This window comes from Gasterosteus aculeatus, chromosome 12, assembly GCF_964276395.1.
Source record: "Gasterosteus aculeatus chromosome 12, fGasAcu3.hap1.1, whole genome shotgun sequence".
Lineage (NCBI taxonomy): Eukaryota > Metazoa > Chordata > Actinopteri > Perciformes > Gasterosteidae > Gasterosteus > Gasterosteus aculeatus.
In genome coordinates, this window is record NC_135700.1 from 23,803,652 (window position 1) to 23,822,412 (window position 18,761).

General features: G+C 49.9%; 1 protein-coding gene across 1 annotated transcript in view; it reads right to left on the minus strand.

Annotated features, from left to right (window-relative positions):
• The window catches only part of iqgap1 (IQ motif containing GTPase activating protein 1), a 29,875-nt gene extending 11,676 nt beyond the window's left edge, over positions 1–18,199 (minus strand). The window contains exons 1-14 of the mRNA XM_040195478.2: positions 17,787–18,199; positions 16,493–16,595; positions 5,256–5,412; positions 4,928–5,005; positions 4,264–4,340; positions 3,620–3,687; positions 3,263–3,376; positions 2,583–2,761; positions 2,268–2,355; positions 2,036–2,193; positions 1,868–1,952; positions 1,627–1,790; positions 951–1,111; positions 90–214 (exon numbers count right to left, since the gene is read on the minus strand). Of these exons, the coding sequence (XP_040051412.2) occupies positions 90–214; positions 951–1,111; positions 1,627–1,790; positions 1,868–1,952; positions 2,036–2,193; positions 2,268–2,355; positions 2,583–2,761; positions 3,263–3,376; positions 3,620–3,687; positions 4,264–4,340; positions 4,928–5,005; positions 5,256–5,412; positions 16,493–16,595; positions 17,787–17,832 (1,603 nt within the window). The 5' untranslated portion in view covers positions 17,833–18,199. The remainder of the gene's footprint in view (positions 1–89; positions 215–950; positions 1,112–1,626; positions 1,791–1,867; positions 1,953–2,035; positions 2,194–2,267; positions 2,356–2,582; positions 2,762–3,262; positions 3,377–3,619; positions 3,688–4,263; positions 4,341–4,927; positions 5,006–5,255; positions 5,413–16,492; positions 16,596–17,786) is intronic.
• Between the last annotated feature and the right edge of the window lie 562 nt (positions 18,200–18,761).

Here is an 18,761-nt window from a genome sequence, read left to right on the forward strand (position 1 = left end):
TCATCCACGACTGGTCTGCATTACTTATATAAATAATCAAAGCGATGGATCTGTTGTTAGCCTAATAGCTAATGCGAGCGCGTCCTTACGTTCGTGCTCCTCCTGCACGCTGGCGTTGACCTGGTCGACGCAGGCCTGGATGTCGTTCCAGGTGAGGAAGTCGCCTCCCTCCTCTCTGGCGGCCGCCTTGAGACGCATCAGCTCGTCCATGTACCTGAGGAGCACACGGCGGCCTCGGGGTCAAGAAACACACAACGGGCGCGCACTGAAATGTGGGTGCTTACAGACGGGAGAACCCAGAAAAAAAAAAAAGTTAGTAGAGAACATTTTTTCGTAAACTCTCAGATTGTTGTTAGTCGATGGCGTCTCTTAGTTTGAAGAGTTGTATAAAACAGCCGTTTCTTCTCATAATAATAAGAAGAAACAGCTGTTTTATACAACTTGAATATTACGGGTTTATAATTCACAGCTTTCAGAAGAGTGGAAAGACAAACAAAAGGTGCGGTTGATGAGCCTCTGGGCGGTTTGAGTGAAGCGAGGTCAAATGTTCTCATCTCTTTCTGTGAATTAAGCTTTTATTTATTAACAAACCACAGTTGGTGATTGTTGTAAAAGAGAAAAGACGAACGAGCAGTTTTAAGGAGTTTCACTTGGTCTTTGTCGAGTCTGAATGAACTCAGTGTTTAACCCCCATTAGTTGGGTAAATGTTCCTGTCAATGGAGTCTGGTGGCTCCGAGGAACGTTTGTTTGATACGTAACGTTTGCTTCTTGGGAGACGAATGAAGAAGTAAAACCGATGTTTATTTTATAAGACGTGGAGAGTTTCAGAGAACATTAATAAACTATAATATGTTGTCAAAACTGCTGCTTGTAAATTATATTTACTATATATTCAATGCGTCTCCAAACAAAAGCCAGATGTTTAGCGTGTGTGTGCGTGCGCGCTCACCTCTGGGCGTACTCGTCCTCCACGTTACTGAGCCCGGTGACGGCGCTCGCCAGCTGCTTCCAGAGCGCGCCGCGGTCCCCGACCTCCATCGCCTGGTTCATCAGCACCACCGACGACAGCATCTCCACGGCGACCAGCAGCTCGGGGTGGGACAGCGAGCCCTGCGGGGACAACGAGGACAAATGTCTCTACTATTATTCCATCAACTGGAATTAAAGACGGATGTGTCTGCAGCAAATATCTCCAACACCCAGTGACACAAAGCACAGCATTTTGTCTTTGGTCAACTGTCCCCTTGAGATATTGTTCCACTGACCCTCAATAACCACATATTTATTATCAAGCAACTTTTCCAAAACTTTCCAAACCTTCTCCGCCTTCATTATTCCATTAAGTTCTGAGGTTTTAAGACCGTACGTTGTAACTAATTCATAATCTTCCTCCCTCTGAGAAGTAATGCCTGCAGATAACCACCATTTAGATCTGAAACGTATGAACATGTCAAAACAAAACAGGCCCATCAATCGTTCCCAGAGCCCCGGATGACTCTTCAGTCGCTTGTGTCACTCCAATAATCCAAATACCAAATATGATTTAATTGTCAACAGCAATTAGCATGAGCTAACATTTGAAGAAGCAGCAACTGTTTGAAGCTGAAGACGCGAGTTGCCGGTACCTCCGGGCTTTGCTGCTGCAGGCTGAGCAGCTCCCTCTGGTAGAGGTCCGCGGCGCCGGGGTAGACCTCCGGCAGCTGGGCCTCAGGGTTCATCAGCTCCTGCACCGTCTGCTCCGGCACGCCCGCCCTCACAGCGGCGTTGATGCGTTCCACCGCCCTCAGCACTACACACACACGGGGTTAATTATCAGAGCAGTTACAGACGTGGCGACGGGGAAGAAGACCTGGATGACGTGCGTACTCTTCAGGTAGCCTTCTGCGATCCCATTGGCCAAGGCCACGCCGCTCTGCAACTCGTCCCGGGTCAGAGCTTCTCCTGGAGACGCCTGGCGGGGGGAGAAGAGGAGGTAACGCCACGGCCAGGAGACGGAACAACGCGGACTTGTCTTTTTTGCACGCTGATCCCCACCTGGTCTTTGGCCTCCCGGTCGGCCTGCAGCTGCTTGAGGTACCAGCCTTTGTTCTGGACCTGCAGGCTCTGGACCCCCACGGCCTTGAGGGCGTCGTACAGCTTGTCCTCGTCTCCGCTCAGCAGCGCCTGCTCGGCCGCGCTCAGGGCGTTGCTCACTGGAGGAAGAGCGGAGGTTGTCACGGCTGCGCGGCGGGAACCGTGGCGACGGAAAGCCCGCGCGCAGACTCACCGTTGACGTTGTTCACGTTGCCCTGGATCTCGGCCTGCGTGAGGAGCTCGTCGTAGATGTCTCGCTCTGCGTCGGCGTTCTCCATTTGCTGTTGGAACAGAAAGTAACAGGTATTTCCTTCCCGACTCTTAAAATCGTAACTGCGTAAAGAGGACGCAGTGATTTCATTCCATCTTCCAGCCAACGTTCTTCCTTTTTTTGTCGACCTCAGCTTTTTTTTTTTTTAAACGCCCAATTCTTCTTCCGCTTCAGACGCTGCCCCGTGGCTGAGATCTGGAAGCGGGGGACACCATTTTTGCCTCTTCCTCCACGTACCCGTTTGCGTGAGTTGGCCACCTTCTGTCCCTTGGCCTGGTACAGCGTGTCGTGGTACTGGCGGGCGGCGCCGGGGACCAGCTGGACCAGCATGGCGTTGGGGTTCTGCATGGCGGCCACCGTGCCCTCCGGTACGCCCTGGTCGATGGCCTCGTTGATGGCGATCACAGCGGCGTGTACTGAGGGGGGGGGCAGGAGGCGGTGAGGGGATGACGCACACAGATTTTGTGGACTTTAATCTGCATTTTGTATTCTTTTATCTTCGTGTTAAGTTTCAATCTTGTGCACAAGCAACGCCAGTTCTACATTTGAGGACATTAAATTGACTGATCATAACTAAATGATGCAGAATACCGGGTTTTATTAAGTAGACAATACAGAATGAGTTTAGTGCATCCGGAAAGTATTCACAGCGATTTTTGCAAATCTGTTAAAAATAAAGAACAAAAACATAACCTGTACATATTTTTAACAGATTTGCAAAAATTTGCAAAAAACAGTTTTCACTTTGTCATTATGGGTTGTTGTGTGTAGAATTATGAGGAAAATAATGAATTTAATCCATTTTGGAATAACGCTGTAACATAACAAAATGTGTAAAAAGTGGAGCGCTGTGAATACTTCACGGATGCGCTGTACATCATGTGAGCGTTTAGGCCCCGCCCCCTTGCCCGGCTCACGTGCAGCTTCGTCCACAGAGAGCTCATTGGCCAGGATGCCGCCAATCTTGCTGAAGGCGGGCATCTGGATCCCATACTTCTCCAGCTCACTCTTCATGTTGTTGATCTCCTCCTCTGTGGGAGAAGACGGAGCAGAAGGAAAACATCAATGGACGGAGCAGATGGGCCGGGGGGGGGGGAGGAGCTTCTGGAAATGTTTTTCACATTTCCTGAAGCTCCTCCAAACTGCGGCATGCTGGAAAAAAAGTACACCCCCCCCCACCCCCTTCTCTCAGCACCACTTTCACATTTCAACCGTCCCTTTGGCAACACGGGACATTGGTAGATTTAAGGAGAGAGATTCTGGTTTGGGCTTACCGGTGAAATCTACCTTCCCGTACAGATCCTGGATCTGAGGCGCCAGGCCCAACTTGAACAGGTAGAGGCTGAAGAAGAGAAGCAGTGAGACAAAGACCGGTCCGAGCGAGCCGCATCAGGACACAGTCCTGTACTATAAAGCGGAGGGAACAGATTATCCGGAGGGTTTGACGTCTGAAACAAAGTGACTTACGCACACAAGTATAGGACGTGATCACGTGACCTCACCCAGTCGGGTCACATTAAAGCCTCGAGTGCGGCGTCCTGGCCGTCGCCATATTGGGGGTTTTTTTTGCAACCAGGGAGGTGATAAAAGAGCTAACTAAGTACAACCAGAGCGTGAATAAGACCGACGAAGTTACAATAGACCTCTGAAAAGAAATAATAGTCCTGCAGTGGAACCCGATTTTGTTTTTGTTCAAATTTTGCAGTTCTGCAATCGCGGCAACACAATAACACTCGTTTCCTGCGGTGCATTAATCAAAAGACCGACAGCCTCTGTGGCATCTGGTACTGCTTTGTGTTTGGGACAATATATGTGCATATTTATACACACACATAACTATTTAATATAACTTGAAACAAAGCGCTCCGGAGCACACACACACACACACACCAGTGTGAGCTTTGCAGGTGAGGGGTACCTGAGTGCATGTATGCAGTAGATGCAGCGCGGCATGTTCTTTCTGTCGTATATGTCGGTGGTTTCTGGGTAGAAGATCTGAAACACAAACGGGGGAGGGGTAATTGGAGCCGGGGGCTCGTCCGGTTTCGGGTTAGCGGCTCTGACGCAGTGGAAATGAGCATTTAACACGTGAAAAAGGACCATTTTCTGTTGAAGCGGTCATTGTTTGACCTGATTTTCCTTTTTGTGGCAACATAATGACATTTAGGCTTTTCCAGAGTTAACAATGGGGACATTCATCAAGAAAAGCCTTTGATTGATATAACGGGCAACTGTTTTTCAGTCTAAATAGGCATTTAAAAACGGACTAAACCAAACGGTTTCTCTCCTTCCCCGAGTGTTGAGCTTTCATATCAACAGCAAGAAGCCATCCGATACCAGCCCATTCAAAACTAAAGTATTTAGTCTGAAAGCATTTCTCAAAACATTCAGAGAGTGAACCCTCTTTCTACTAAATATCACCAGATCAGCTGATTTGCTTGCTCTGTCTATTGAAGTGGTCCTTTGAGGTCAAATCACGGATCCCGGCAGAAGCAGGTGAAACAAATGCCTGATATTAATTTAAATAAAGTCCCCCCCCCTGTATGGTTTGACTTGTAGGTGCGTGCAGGAGGCCTGCTCACCTTCGGCAGTCCCTTCTCCGCCATGGCGTTGAGCCACTGGATGACGTTGTCCGTGTGTCTGAAATGGAGACCGGTGGCCTGAGAGAGAGAAACCAAACATCAGCATCACCGCCTCATTCGGCCCGACAACGAGGGTCCGACGGCCCCGCGGCTTCAGCCGGGTCGCAGGACGAAGCGGGGAAAACGCACTCGAGGATCCGCGGAGGAGCGTGAGACGCCTCCCAGTCCCACCACCAAATAACGGGGATCAACGCGGCGTTTCCAACAGCACCGTAAAAAAAGGCAGGAGTTTTTTTTTTGTTTTTTGTTTAACTTTGTGGCCAATCACCTTGTAGCGCGTCTGCTCGCGGTCGTAGATCTTCTTCAGCGAGACGGTTCTCGGGGCGAAGAAGTTGCCCAGTTTGGCCAGATAGACGCCGTTCCGCAGCCCCTCCTCCAGCTCGGTGGTGGGGGGCAACTCCTCGTCCAGACAGGCCTCCATCCATCTGCAGAGGAGAGCACACACACACACGCATGTGACACCCGCAAGCGTAACATGCAAATACATTTGTACACACACACACAAAGGACAAAGATCACATCCTTCATACAGTAAAACTGAAAGTAATTGAGTTCAGTTATAATTACAGCATTTTAAAGTGCAATTATCAACAGCCAGCTATTTAAGAAGCCATGAAGACACACAACCAGATGTGAAGAAGTGGAATAAAAAACTAAATCTCCCAGCAAGCAAACCAGAGCCGAGGGGCGGAATGTTGCTCAGATGTGTTCTAAACGGGAGGAGTTAAAAGGGAGCCACTAGCATTGCATCATAGATCCTTCACATTCTCTAATAAGCACCAACCCATGAATTATTCTGCACCAATAAAACCAGCCTAACCGACGGCTCTGCAGAACCACACACACACCCCAGCATTCCTGGTGTGTGTGTGACATTTCATTTCTCTCAGGTCACATTCCTGCAACGTGGGCCCCAGAGGAGACGCGCCAAACCCCCCCCTGCTGGGTCGGGCCCAGTGCACCGGATTCCACCAACTCAAGTCAGTGCCGCCCTGGGAACTGGGGAGGGAGGAGAATCGAACCGGCGTCTCTTCTCCCCCCAACCCCCCCCCCCCCCCAGTCAGTTATCATCGGGCCGCCTACCTCAGCGAAACCTCTTATTTCCACTGTAACACGCCGTGTTTGAACATGCGGCCCAATCCAGCCGCATGCTGCGTCACGTCCCATGTACCTCAACAGAGTCCTTTCTTACAGCACTTTGGAATTTTAGTATCAATCCGCGACGATTCTCCTCAAATCTTTGCCTGAAAAACAAACTTGACATACTTTCCCCAAAAGTTTTTTTTAATAAAGCTTGAACGCAGCGTGAAGTCACTCACTGTGAGCTAGCTAACCGCTAACGTTACCTAGCTCCCTGCTGCTTTCACCATCTATCATCAGGAAACATTTATTACCAAAATATAGTAGTAGACAGACAAGACAGCAGTGCACAAGTAATAAAATAAAGTAAGTAGAATAAGGCTTATGGGTTAGTATAAAACAAGGGAATAAAGTTAAAAATTTTAAATATTAAAAAAAGTTAAAAAAAAGATATATTAAGCATAAAGTGCACTAACGAAGAAGTAACAATGTGACGAGTGGCGACAAAGTGATGAATAACAGTTAAAGTGACGTGTGCAGTATGAAGCAGAGTGACCGGTGGGACGTCAGAGTCAGTCAGTGGGGGTCCGGCTCTGTTGATGAGCCCGACTGCCGACGGGAAGAAACTGTTGGTGTGGCGGGAGGTCTTAGTCCTGATGGACCTCAGCCTCCTGCCAGATGGAAGGGGCACAAACAGTTTTTGTCCGGGGTGGGAGGGGTCGGCCACCATCTTTTTAGCTGCTTCAGGATCCTAGAAGTGAACAAGTCCTGCAGGGACGGCAGATTGCAGCCGATCACCCTCTGCAGAGCGGAGGACACGCTGCAGCCTGCCCTTGTCCTTGGCTGTGGCTGCAGCGTACCAGACGGTGATGGAGGAGCAGAGGATGGACTCCATGATGGCCGTGTAGAAGTGGACCATCATCGTCTTTGGCAGGTTGAATTTCTTCAGCTGCCTCAGGAAGAACAACCTCTGCTGAGCCTTCTTGGTGATGGAGCTGATGTTCAGCTCCTACTTGAGGTCCTGGGTGATGATGGAGACCAGGAAACGGAAGGAATCCACAATAGTGACGGGGGAGTCACACAGGGTGATGGGGGAGGGTGGGGCTCTGTTCCGCCGGAAATCCACAACCATCTCCACTGTCTTTAGAGCGTTGAGCTCCAGGTTGTTCTGGCTGCACCACGACACCAGATGGTCAGACTCCACCTGTAGGCGGACTCGTCCCCACCAGAGATCAGTCCAATGAGGGTGGTGTCATCCGCAAACTTCAGGAGCTTGGCGGACTGGTGGCTGGAGGTGCAGCTGTTGGTGTACAGGGAGAAGAGCAGAGGGGAAAGAACGCAGCCTTGGGGGGAACCGGTGCTGATGGTCCGAGAGGCTGAGACATGTTTCCCCAGCTTCACGTGCTGCTTCCTGTCAGACAGGAAGTCAGTGATCCACTTGCAGGTGGAGTCGGGCGGTGCAGCTGGGAGAGTTTGTCCTGCAGCAGAGACGGGATGATGGTGTTGAAGGCAGAGCTGAAGTCCACAAACAGGATCCTGGCGTAGGTTCCTGGGGAGTCCAGATGCTGGAGGATGTAGTGGAGGGCCATGTTGACACAGACCAGATCCTCATTGGGAAAGGTCCCGCCGGCCCCCCGCGGCTACACCACCACGCTGTCACAGCCGATAATCCCCCAGACGGGGCCGGGACATGAAGAACGTCTGACGACGGTCTGCGCTGCAGACTGATGCATGCGATACATGTAGACAAATGTGGGTCGGAGGTCACTGGTCTTTACGTTTAGAACACATCTGTGGGAAATTCCGCTTCAACTCGTTCCACCATCAAAGGTGCCTTTCAATGGTAATGTCGTTCTTTTCCTCAAGCAACGCGTTTGTCTTCAATGAATCGGCTTTATCAAGACCAGTCTCCCTCCATGAGAAAACCACAGTCATTTCACAATGAAAACAGCCGCTCTGTTTTCTCACCTGCTACGAAAACACTCCCCGTCTTCTTTGTCAAACAACGACAAGGTCAACTACATCCTGAGATTAAAAAGATTCCTTTCCTCCTCCTCCTCCGACCCCCCCGCCGCCATAAACCCTCCTGCCAGGAAGCCGTGACACGGGGCCTCCAGACAGGCCCCGCTATTGAGGCCCCGACGCCAACGCCCTCCTTTCACGCCACACTGGAGCAGCAGTGTGAGGCTCCATAGAGACCGGCGCACTGGCGGCTCTTTCATATCGGGGCCCACACGCCCTTTTTCCAGGCTAGCGCAAACACAGACACGCCCTTCCCCTTGGCCGCCAACGAGGCCGTGAACGAGAGACGTGTGGCTGCGATCTCGACGCGGATGCGCGAGCCTGGAATTAAGTCTAAAACAAATAGACGACGACCGATAAAAGGAGCTGCCAGAGATTCTTCTGTGACAGGCTACATGAAGGCTAACGCTAACACCGCGGCGCTCTGAAAGCCGCCCAATTAACCCGCGGACGTGTTCCGTGAGCTCTCGGCGACCCTCGACCTCCGTTTGTAATCAGTGCATTCTTGAGTCCCTCGACGGGTTCCTGGGATATCACGACCATCAGCATGGGACGGACGGACGGACGGACGGACGGACGGACGGACGGACAACTCGAGGACTCAATGTCAAAAACCATGAGATCACCCACCTTCTTTATTAAATAGAACCCGCCCCCATTGTGAACCAGGTAAAATCAGAGACAGAAGGGGGACAGCAGGACGCCGCCTGCAGAAGCAGGCGTCAGAGCAACAGATCCTCGTCATCGTTCTGAACTTATGAAGAAGGTTGCGTGTAAAGTGGGAGGTTTTGTAAAAGGACTGAGGTCCTCGAACAGGACAAACTCCCCCTTTCTGTCCGGTGAGGAGCTTTAAACAAGCTCAGCCAGCGCGTGGACCCCCCCCCCCCCCCCCTCAGTACACAAATACACATCCTCAACACCACCAGCCAGAAGCACATAAAACGGGGCATACGAGGCCCAGCGTTATGCTAACGCTACACAACAGTGTCCCCCACTGTGGTCTCAACCAGTCTGCAGGGGGGGGACGGTGAGCAGAGACACAAAGCGAGCGCTCACGACGCACAAAAGGGCCGAAACCGGCAGAACGACGACGCGAGGAAAGAAAAGAGGGCGAATGGGAGCCAAGATGTCCATTACATGCTTCTCTGCAACGCTGGAATCTGTTGCACCAACTGACCTCGTCCCCTCAGCTGGACGGCGTGTTAGAGGGGGGGGGGGGGGGGCGGCAGCAGGCGGTCTTCCTTCTCACTGGAACACATCGCACAGCTGGTTGAAGCGTCAGCAGATTGAGACCAATAATGTTGGTCTTCTATTTCTAACTGCATTGATCTTTTGGTGGATTCTTACCGCTCACAATAAACTGGAAAAGCAACTAGCGGTCACAGGTTTCCCCCACGGCCAGGTGAATGAGGGGGGCGGAGCCTGTGGGCCCTCTCGCTCACTGATTCCTCCCCCTTTCCCCTCCCACGTTCTCCCTGTTGACCGCGCCGGAGCCCCCCCCCCCCCCCCTCCCGCCCCCCGAGTCCCGGGAGGCCTCGGCAGGTCACACCTCCATGTCAATCCACGACGGAACAGGGACCCACTGTGACACGCGTTACCCGTGTGGCTGTGAAAGCAATGCATTCTGGGACTCCTAACCCCCCCCCTTCCTATCATAGCTATTCAACTGTTAACAAAGTGACCTTAAAGTGTTGAGATTACATTCCTCTCGTCAGGTGTGCCGGAGCTTACAGTTCAAATGTGTTGCGGTGAACGTGATGGTTTCAGGAGTAACCTTCACACAACAATCTGAGTTACACACTGGATCGTTATTCAATCAGCATCTTTGGGATGTAATGAAGGGCTTCGTCTCAGGCACCGTCCTCCCCTCCACAGGGTTAGATCATATCGCTGTCGAGGCCACATTGTTCTCCTCACAGAAACACCATGTGGGAGCGTGAGATTACAGAACCTCCATTGCAGCGGCGCCGTACGCAAGAGGCGGTCGGAAAGGTTTGTGCAAACAGGAAACGATGGGCGAACGTCCGGAGCCCGAGGAGGAACTGGGCCGGCGTCACAGCCAGAGACCAGAGAAACGGAGACTTTTCATTTGGGATTAAGGGAAAGTAGCTTTAGATTTAGAAGCCTTTGACCAAAAAGGTGGAGTCAAGTTTACGCCCTGCTTTTTCTCTGGAGACATTTTATTACAATTTATCAAAAGTTCATGCTAGTCAAAATAATTGTGTTTCACTAAATTATCCCAATACTGGAACATCAGCCATTTTGTTAAGAATTAACAGGGTTTTTTTTGCAATCGGATTTCTTTAAGCAATTTTGAGCATCAGGCCGGATGTTTCACCTCCCTTGTTAATCTGAATAATGTTTCATGAGCTCCTTAAACCAACTGTTATGAGGTTTAACGGGTCATCATTTCCTCTGATATCGGCTTTAAAACACCAACAGAAAGCCTTAATAAATCCATTTCTTGAGGATATGCAGTGAAAAGACGTGGGATCACACAGAGATCGTGTCTGCTGGCCGTGGAGGGCGGATTAAAAACAACGTGCCCTGACGCGTAGGAACGTACGCGCCTGGAGACGCCGGATCCTTCGCTGTCACTCACTTTGCCACGAGCTGTTTTTTTTTTGTGTGACTCAGCGACAACCGCAGAAAAAAAAACATCTGTATTCGTAGGTTCAGCCGACAAGCGCAGATGTGTCGGGCCTCGGCAGAGGAGGAGCCCTGTCGCCCTCAGGCGAACTCCGCTGTCACTAGGCAACCGTCACTATGACATCACTGCGCTGTTGAGGTAAACAATGTTTTATTTTCACAGGTACAGTCAGCATACTTAAATTAAAACGTGCAACGTGTCATAGAATCGTATTGCAACTCTCCAAATAAATATTCCTCCCTGGGCCCGGTGTCATTTCAGGCCTGATCCAGGCTGCTATTGAAGCCGTCACACAGTCTCAATACCACCAAATACAACCGATACGTCCACTGCTGTTCCATAAAGGGTATCTGATGTTTTACACACAGACCCAGGAGGATTTGTCTGCGGATTAACATTACAAATAAGCATATTGTGTTTCCTTATAATCAAACTTTCCACCGTGCAGTATTTTCGGACTCATTGAGAAGCCTCAAAATGTTCCCGTCGAGTGCGCCCAGTTATTCAGCAGCTCAGTTGCATGCAAATACGGATTTAAATACAAGTATGCTGTTGAAAGACAAATGGAAGCTCCTTGACGAAAGCGCGGTCTAATAGTCAAAGCGCCCAGAGGCTTCTTATGACGTCACTCACGTTTAAAGACGAAATACTCATGTTTAATCAGTACAGACTCTGATCAGAAACAGAAGCATTTCCAAGACCATCAATTTACAGAAAGTGTGTATATTTTCCATCAAATCCTTAAACCTTGGAACGACTACATGGTTACACTGAACCCTGTAATTTTAAGAAATGACACCAAACGCTAATTAGACGGCGTTTAACTTGGACGTAACACCCTTGTTGAGCTCCATCTAAACAGGGGCGGGGCAACACAAACGCACAACAATGACTTTCTAAAGGGCGTTTCACAACAAAGTCCACCGGCTGTAAAAAAACAAACTATAAAGTTTCTTTAAAATGAGTTTGTTTCTGATCAAGAAGTCTTCAGCAGCTCGGACACCATCAAACATCCTTCTCTGCATTCAGGAGGTTTGTTAGAGTTATAATACAGTTATTCTAACGTGGAGGAAATAGAATGTACTTTACATTCTGTATGAAAACATTTGGCTCTAATACATCAACCAAGATTTACCCAAACTTCCTACAGAAAGATTGTGATAAAATGTACAAATGCCAATTGTCTAAACATTAATGAAGTGGGGAAGTTCCATGTTAAGATTTATCAGTTACTCTCTCGTCTCCTGCCTCTCACGCTCACTTTCCCTCGTCCAATGGGGGCGGGATCCAACCATCACCTGACTGCTGCACAGGTGTTCACTGAGCTGAGCAGTCAGCCACGAGGACGGATCAATAAACAGAAGTATCGCCAGAACATGTCCCACTGCATTCCCACACACGCACAATGCAGAGATAGAAGCTCAGCAAGACACATCCAGGGTCCATCATCCGCTCGTAAAGGGACAGTAGGACATCCAGGGTCCATCATCCGCTCGTAAAGGGACAGTAGGACATCCAGGGTCCATCATCCGCTCTTAAAGGGGCAGTAGGACAAACGGGGTCCATCATCCGCTCGTAAAAGGGACAGTAGGACAACCAGGGTCCATCGTCCGCTCGTAAAGGGACAGTAGGACAACCAGGGGTCCATCATCCGCTCTTAAAGGGACAGTAGGACAACCAGGGTCCACCGTCTGCTCCTAAAGGGACAGTAGGACAACCAGGGTCCATCGTCCGCTCCTAATGGGACAACCAGGAGTCCATCGTCCGCTCCTAATGGGACAGTAGGACAACCAGGAGTCCATCGTCCGCTCTTAAAGGGACAGTAGGACAACCAGGAGTCCATCGTCCGCTCTTAAAGGGACAGTAGGACAACCAGGGTCCATCATCCGCTCGTAAAGGGACAGTAGGACAAACAGGGTTCATCATCTGCTCTTAGAGGGACAGTAGGACAACCAGGGTCCATCATCCGCTCTTAGAGGGACAGTAGGACAACCAGGGGTCCATCATCCGCTCTTAGAGGGACAGTAGGACAACCAGGGTCCATCATCCGCTCTTAAAGAGACAGTAGGACAACCAGGGTCCATCGTCCGCTCCTAAAGGGACAGTAGGACAACCAGGGTCCATCATCCGCTCGTAAAGGGACAGTAGGACAAACAGGGTTCATCATCTGCTCTTAAAGGGGCAGTAGGACAAACGGGGGTCCATCATCCGCTCGTAAAGGGACAGTAGGACAACCAGGAGTCCATCATCCGCTCTTAGAGGGACAGTAGGACAACCAGGGTCCATCATCCGCTCTTAGAGGGACAGTAGGACAACCAGGGGTCCATCATCCGCTCTTAAAGAGACAGTAGGACAACCAGGGTCCATCGTCCGCTCCTAAAGGGACAGTAGGACAACCAGGGGTCCATCGTCCGCTCATAAAGGGACAGTAGGACAACCAGGGTCCATCATCCGCTCGTAAAGGGACAGTAGGACAAACAGGGTTCATCATCTGCTCTTAAAGGGGCAGTAGGACAAACGGGGGTCCATCATCCGCTCGTAAAGGGACAGTAGGACAACCAGGAGTCCATCATCCGCTCTTAGAGGGACAGTAGGACAACCAGGGTCCATCATCCGCTCTTAGAGGGACAGTAGGACAACCAGGGGTCCATCATCCGCTCTTAAAGAGACAGTAGGACAACCAGGGTCCATCGTCCGCTCCTAAAGGGACAGTAGGACAACCAGGGGTCCATCGTCCGCTCCTAAAGGGACAGTAGGACAACCAGGGGTCCATCGTCCGCTCATAAAGGGGCAGTAGGACAACCAGGGGTCCATCGTCCGCTCCTAAAGGGACAGTAGGACAACCAGGGTCCATCGTCCGCTCTTAAAGAGACAGTAGGACAACCAGGGTCCATCGTCCGCTCCTAAAGGGACAGTAGGACAACCAGGGTCCATCATCCGCTCGTAAAGGGACAGTAGGACAAACAGGGTTCATCATCTGCTCTTAAAGGGGCAGTAGGACAAACGGGGGTCCATCATCCGCTCGTAAAGGGACAGTAGGACAACCAGGAGTCCATCATCCGCTCTTAGAGGGACAGTAGGACAACCAGGGTCCATCATCCGCTCTTAGAGGGACAGTAGGACAACCAGGGGTCCATCATCCGCTCTTAAAGAGACAGTAGGACAACCAGGGTCCATCGTCCGCTCCTAAAGGGACAGTAGGACAACCAGGGGTCCATCGTCCGCTCATAAAGGGACAGTAGGACAACCAGGGTCCATCATCCGCTCGTAAAGGGACAGTAGGACAAACAGGGTTCATCATCTGCTCTTAAAGGGGCAGTAGGACAAACGGGGGTCCATCATCCGCTCGTAAAGGGACAGTAGGACAACCAGGGTCCATCATCCGCTCTTAGAGGGACAGTAGGACAACCAGGGGTCCATCATCCGCTCTTAAAGAGACAGTAGGACAACCAGGGGTCCATCATCCGCTCTTAAAGAGACAGTAGGACAACCAGGGTCCATCGTCCGCTCCTAAAGGGACAGTAGGACAACCAGGGGTCCATCGTCCGCTCCTAAAGGGACAGTAGGACAACCAGGGGTCCATCGTCCGCTCATAAAGGGGCAGTAGGACAACCAGGGGTCCATCGTCCGCTCCTAAAGGGACAGTAGGACAACCAGGGGTCCATCGTCCGCTCATAAAGGGGCAGTAGGACAACCAGGGGTCCATCGTCCGCTCATAAAGGGGCAGTAGGACAACCAGGGGTCCATCGTCCGCTCCTAAAGGGACAGTAGGACAACCAGGGGTCCATCGAGAAGTCGGCTGCCACGCGGACGCTGACTGCGGTTTCCTCGCAACAAGACATTTTAGACTAAACCAATTAGTAGATCATCCAAAAGAAGGAAGAGTCATCTAGATTGATTGGTTTATTCCTTTTTGGGGGAGGCAGGGGGGGGGGGGGGGGGGTTGGTCGTCGTTTTGGCCCTGGACAGCATGTCCTCATACAACCGCTCTTAACCGTTCATTTTCCCCAGTGCCATTGCATCAATGCAAAAGAGAGGTTTAGTCAGCTAAAGTACTTAGTTAGGTTGAAACAACTAAAGTACAAAGTTATGTTTAGGAAGAGATTGTTGTTTGGCTTAAAGTTACGTGACAACGTTGTCAACATTCAATTGTTGCGTCACGCGGGAGGAACAGCCTCAGATGGCGAGAGAGTCTCCGAGTCACGTCTTCGGCACATGAAGCACGTCTCTGCTGCAGGAGCCGTGAGCACAGCATTCAAATGTGGCGCGATAACGTTTGATGGGAACATGAAAATGAGAGCGATAACAGAAGTTTGCATCTGTCTGCAGAGGGAAAGTGTGTGTGTGTGTGTGTTCAGGTTGTCTTTGCCCCCAACACACCTGACTCACACCCCCTGCTGTGCACCTGTCAGAGCCGTCGCGCCTGAAACCGAAGTAATGAACGGAGAGAACCTCAGGAGTTTTGTCTTTTTCTTCATACTCAAACGGTGACAAAATGCTTTTATTTTGGTGAACACTCTCCTGGGTATTAATTTGAAAGGAAAGAGCGCAAACTGAGGTAGAAGCGTTCCGTGAAAGCGAGTTCTGACCCAACAGACCACAGCCGGACGAGGACGTCTGAGCAGGTGAGATTAGCGGGAAAACTGCACCTGTGGTTCTTTTTGTTTGATCGGAGCAGCGTTCATCACCTCAGCAGCAGCAGCAGGGGGGGGACTCAACACACCGGAACAGGTTGCCATGACAACTGTGGTTTTCTGTAGCAACAGTGGGAAACACTCAAATCAACTGAGCGACTGAGTCACTTCCTGTCTCGCGCACGTTCTTCCTCTTTTGAAGCGGAGAGCGAAGCGGCTCCAAACCAGAGTCACTTACTGCAATCACACACGGCTGCTAACGCCCTTAGTGCACACGCACGCACGCACACGTCTTCACAAAAGGCCTCATGTGAAAAGATAGTAGTTAGGCTGAAGTTCTTCAATTATTCTCCCGTCACGTTGAACCGCTCTATAATTATCTGATCTCCGTGTCGAGGAAATCGCATCGGATAAATCCCCTAAACCAAGCGTCCCGTTTCACGTTCCTTCTCTGCGAGAACCTTCATTTTGATCTGCAAAAGGAGTCGAAAAGGTTCTGATGTCATCAGAGCTCAAGACCCGCCCCTTCCTGTTGACCCCGCTGAGACCTCATTTCGTAGATGTACGATGGGCAGACACACAAAGTAATCTGGCACAACAACAACAACAAACAAGTTGTGCTTCTATTCTGTTCTGAGTCGCTGGATCGAACACGCCGCGTCAGAATCGTTACACGCGTGTGTGGAATACAGTCGCGTCCCAATGCGTTGGTGCTGTGCATCATGGGAGACCACATGGAAGTAAGATTAAAAAAAAAAAAAAAAGGACTCTGGAGTTGAAAAATGATCAAAACAAAAAAGGGGCGGGACCAAGCTGCAATTGACTGAAAAGATGAAACGATGAAACGATGAAAGGCGAAATAATACTTTTAATCTGGAGCGATCAGATCACAACCAGCCGCCCCGACAGCATCGTTCCTCCTTCAGCCGGATCTGTATAATAATAATAATAATAATAATAAATAGCACACTAATGTTCGCCTCAGTGACCTGCAGGATGAATCTGGATGACTTCCTCATAACCAAGTTTGAAATCTTAATTCCTCCCCGCGTGGAACCTTTAGTACGGTCGCAGTAAGTGCCAAATCCACCCTTCTACCGGCGGTGCCGCAGCGCTTACCTCTTGGCCTCCTCCAGGTGACACAGGTACTCGTAGGCCATGTTCTGCTGCCGCTGCTCGTCCATCTCCTCCGCCGTGAGCCGCTCCACGCCATCCAGCACGGCTGCAGGGAACACACCAAAAAACACAAACACGGGGATGAACGCCAGCCAACGTGACCAGGGCACGGCGGAATTTACAGCGAAGGCGCAGGAAGAATAAGGGTGATAAAAGAGCGTTTTATGGACTTTTCCAGCGGCTCAGCGGCCTCTCGGGAGCACCTGGCGTAAACACAGGAGGCGTTTTACATTACATTACATTACATGTCATTTAGCTGACGCTTTTATCCAAAGCGACGTACAATAAGTGCATTCAACCATAGGGTACAAACTCAGGAGAACAAGAAACAAGAAAGTGCAATTTCCTCAAATAAGCGAATTTACAATTTGCTATAGATGAGTGACGTCACAAGTACAATTTAAGTGCTACAATTTGTTAGTCTTTAGTCGAGATAGAGTCTGAAGAGGTGTGTCTTTAGTTTGCGGCGGATGATGTGAAGGAAGTTTTACAAAAGGAAAGTCGCTTATTAGTCCACATGCCAGCTCAGTGCGGCTTTGTGTGCACGCTTATCAATGCGCTGGAAACACAGAATGCTGACATGACTGCAGCCCCCTGTCATCAGAGGTGTGTGGGGGGGGGGGGCACGCCATCAACAGGTAAATCCTGATTTCAGATGGGGCCTCACACTGGAGAAACTCGACAAACTGACCTTTTTACGAGTTAAAAGTTTTCACCCAAAACACAGAAGTGTAAACAAATGCCAGCTAGGCTAAACGCTCCTCGCTCTCCGTGCTTTCTGGATAAAAAAGGAGTGTACAGTGTTGTGTAATCCAGATAAAAGATGGAGGACTAGATCCCACCTTTTCCATAACGTTTTTATAAAGCGCTCGAACACAAAACTGTACAAAACAAAAACACGTTCTGGCTTGTTTTCAATATTTGCCACTAAAGTAAAAGCATCTCAGAGGCCCTAAAAAAAATTAAAAAAAAATAAAAAGCGAGGCGCGAGGAGCGAGGAGCGTGCGCGTGGGACTTTCCTCGCGGGCCTCCTCGCTCCTGCCCGCGCGCCGCTTTACAATTAAGAAGGCGGAAGTCACGATGCGGCTGCAGCCACGCTGTCACACGTCCGAACGACACACAGAACCAACCCCGCGCGGGGTTTCGGGGGGCCCGCGGGGCCCCCGCCCGGCCGGGCCGTCCAGGTGAGCAGGAGAAGGAGACAGGAGGAGAAAGAGGAGCCGGGGGGGGAACTTACAGCCATATCTCGGCCGCAGCCCGTCCGTCTCGTCAGAAGTTGACATCCTCTTCAGCGCTGCAGCGAACAAAGTAGAAAGTTTCACGCGCAGCTTCGGACAGTTTGTCTCCCACACTTTAAATAAAGAAAAGAAAAGAAAAGTCCCCGAACAGCGACGGAAACCTTCGGCGCCGCAGTTCCTTCCCTCGCAGCGCGACTGGAGACTTTTTCTTCTTCTTCTTCTTCTTCTTCTTCTTCTTCTTCAGACCTCACTGATGTCACTGGGTGTGTTCCTCCTGATCCTGAAGTATGCGTTTCAGGAAACGGAGCTCGCGGCCCGCGGGGCGGACGAACCTGCGCGCGCAGCGCCCCCTGCTGGCTGACGGGCCGGGGTCCAACCTGTGGTCCGGGGACCCTCAACAGGGCCACTGCGAGCCGAACGGGTTGAGGGTTTATGGTTCAGTTACCAAAAACATACAGAAAGCCGAGTGGGTTCAATTCAATGTTTGATTGAAAACGACGGGGAGAAAGAAAATGAAATGACAACAAAAATGACAAAAAAAAACAATGTTACAAAAATAATTTTGTATTATTGTAATCAGCTTTATTTTTGTCTCTTTGTCGAATGGTTTAATGGTTTATTTCGCCTTTTAAAAAACTCTTTAAAATAATAAAGTAATTAATAACCTAATGTTTTGTATTCATTTCATATGGTCAGTGTAATTTGTGCAATAAAGAAAATACTCCTTTATTTCACTTCTACTCTCACCTCTGTTGCATTGATTTATTTTTATTAAACTTTAAAACATTTATTTAAATTAATTCATTTAATTTACATTGTTTGCATGCTCTATACATATATTTTATATATATCTTATTTTTAGTATTTTGTGAATGTGTCATCTTAAATCTCTTCTCACAAGACTTAAGAAGAAACAAATTGCATCCTAACGTGGCCTCAAGTTTATGAGGAGTTTTTGTTAATTTTCCAACATA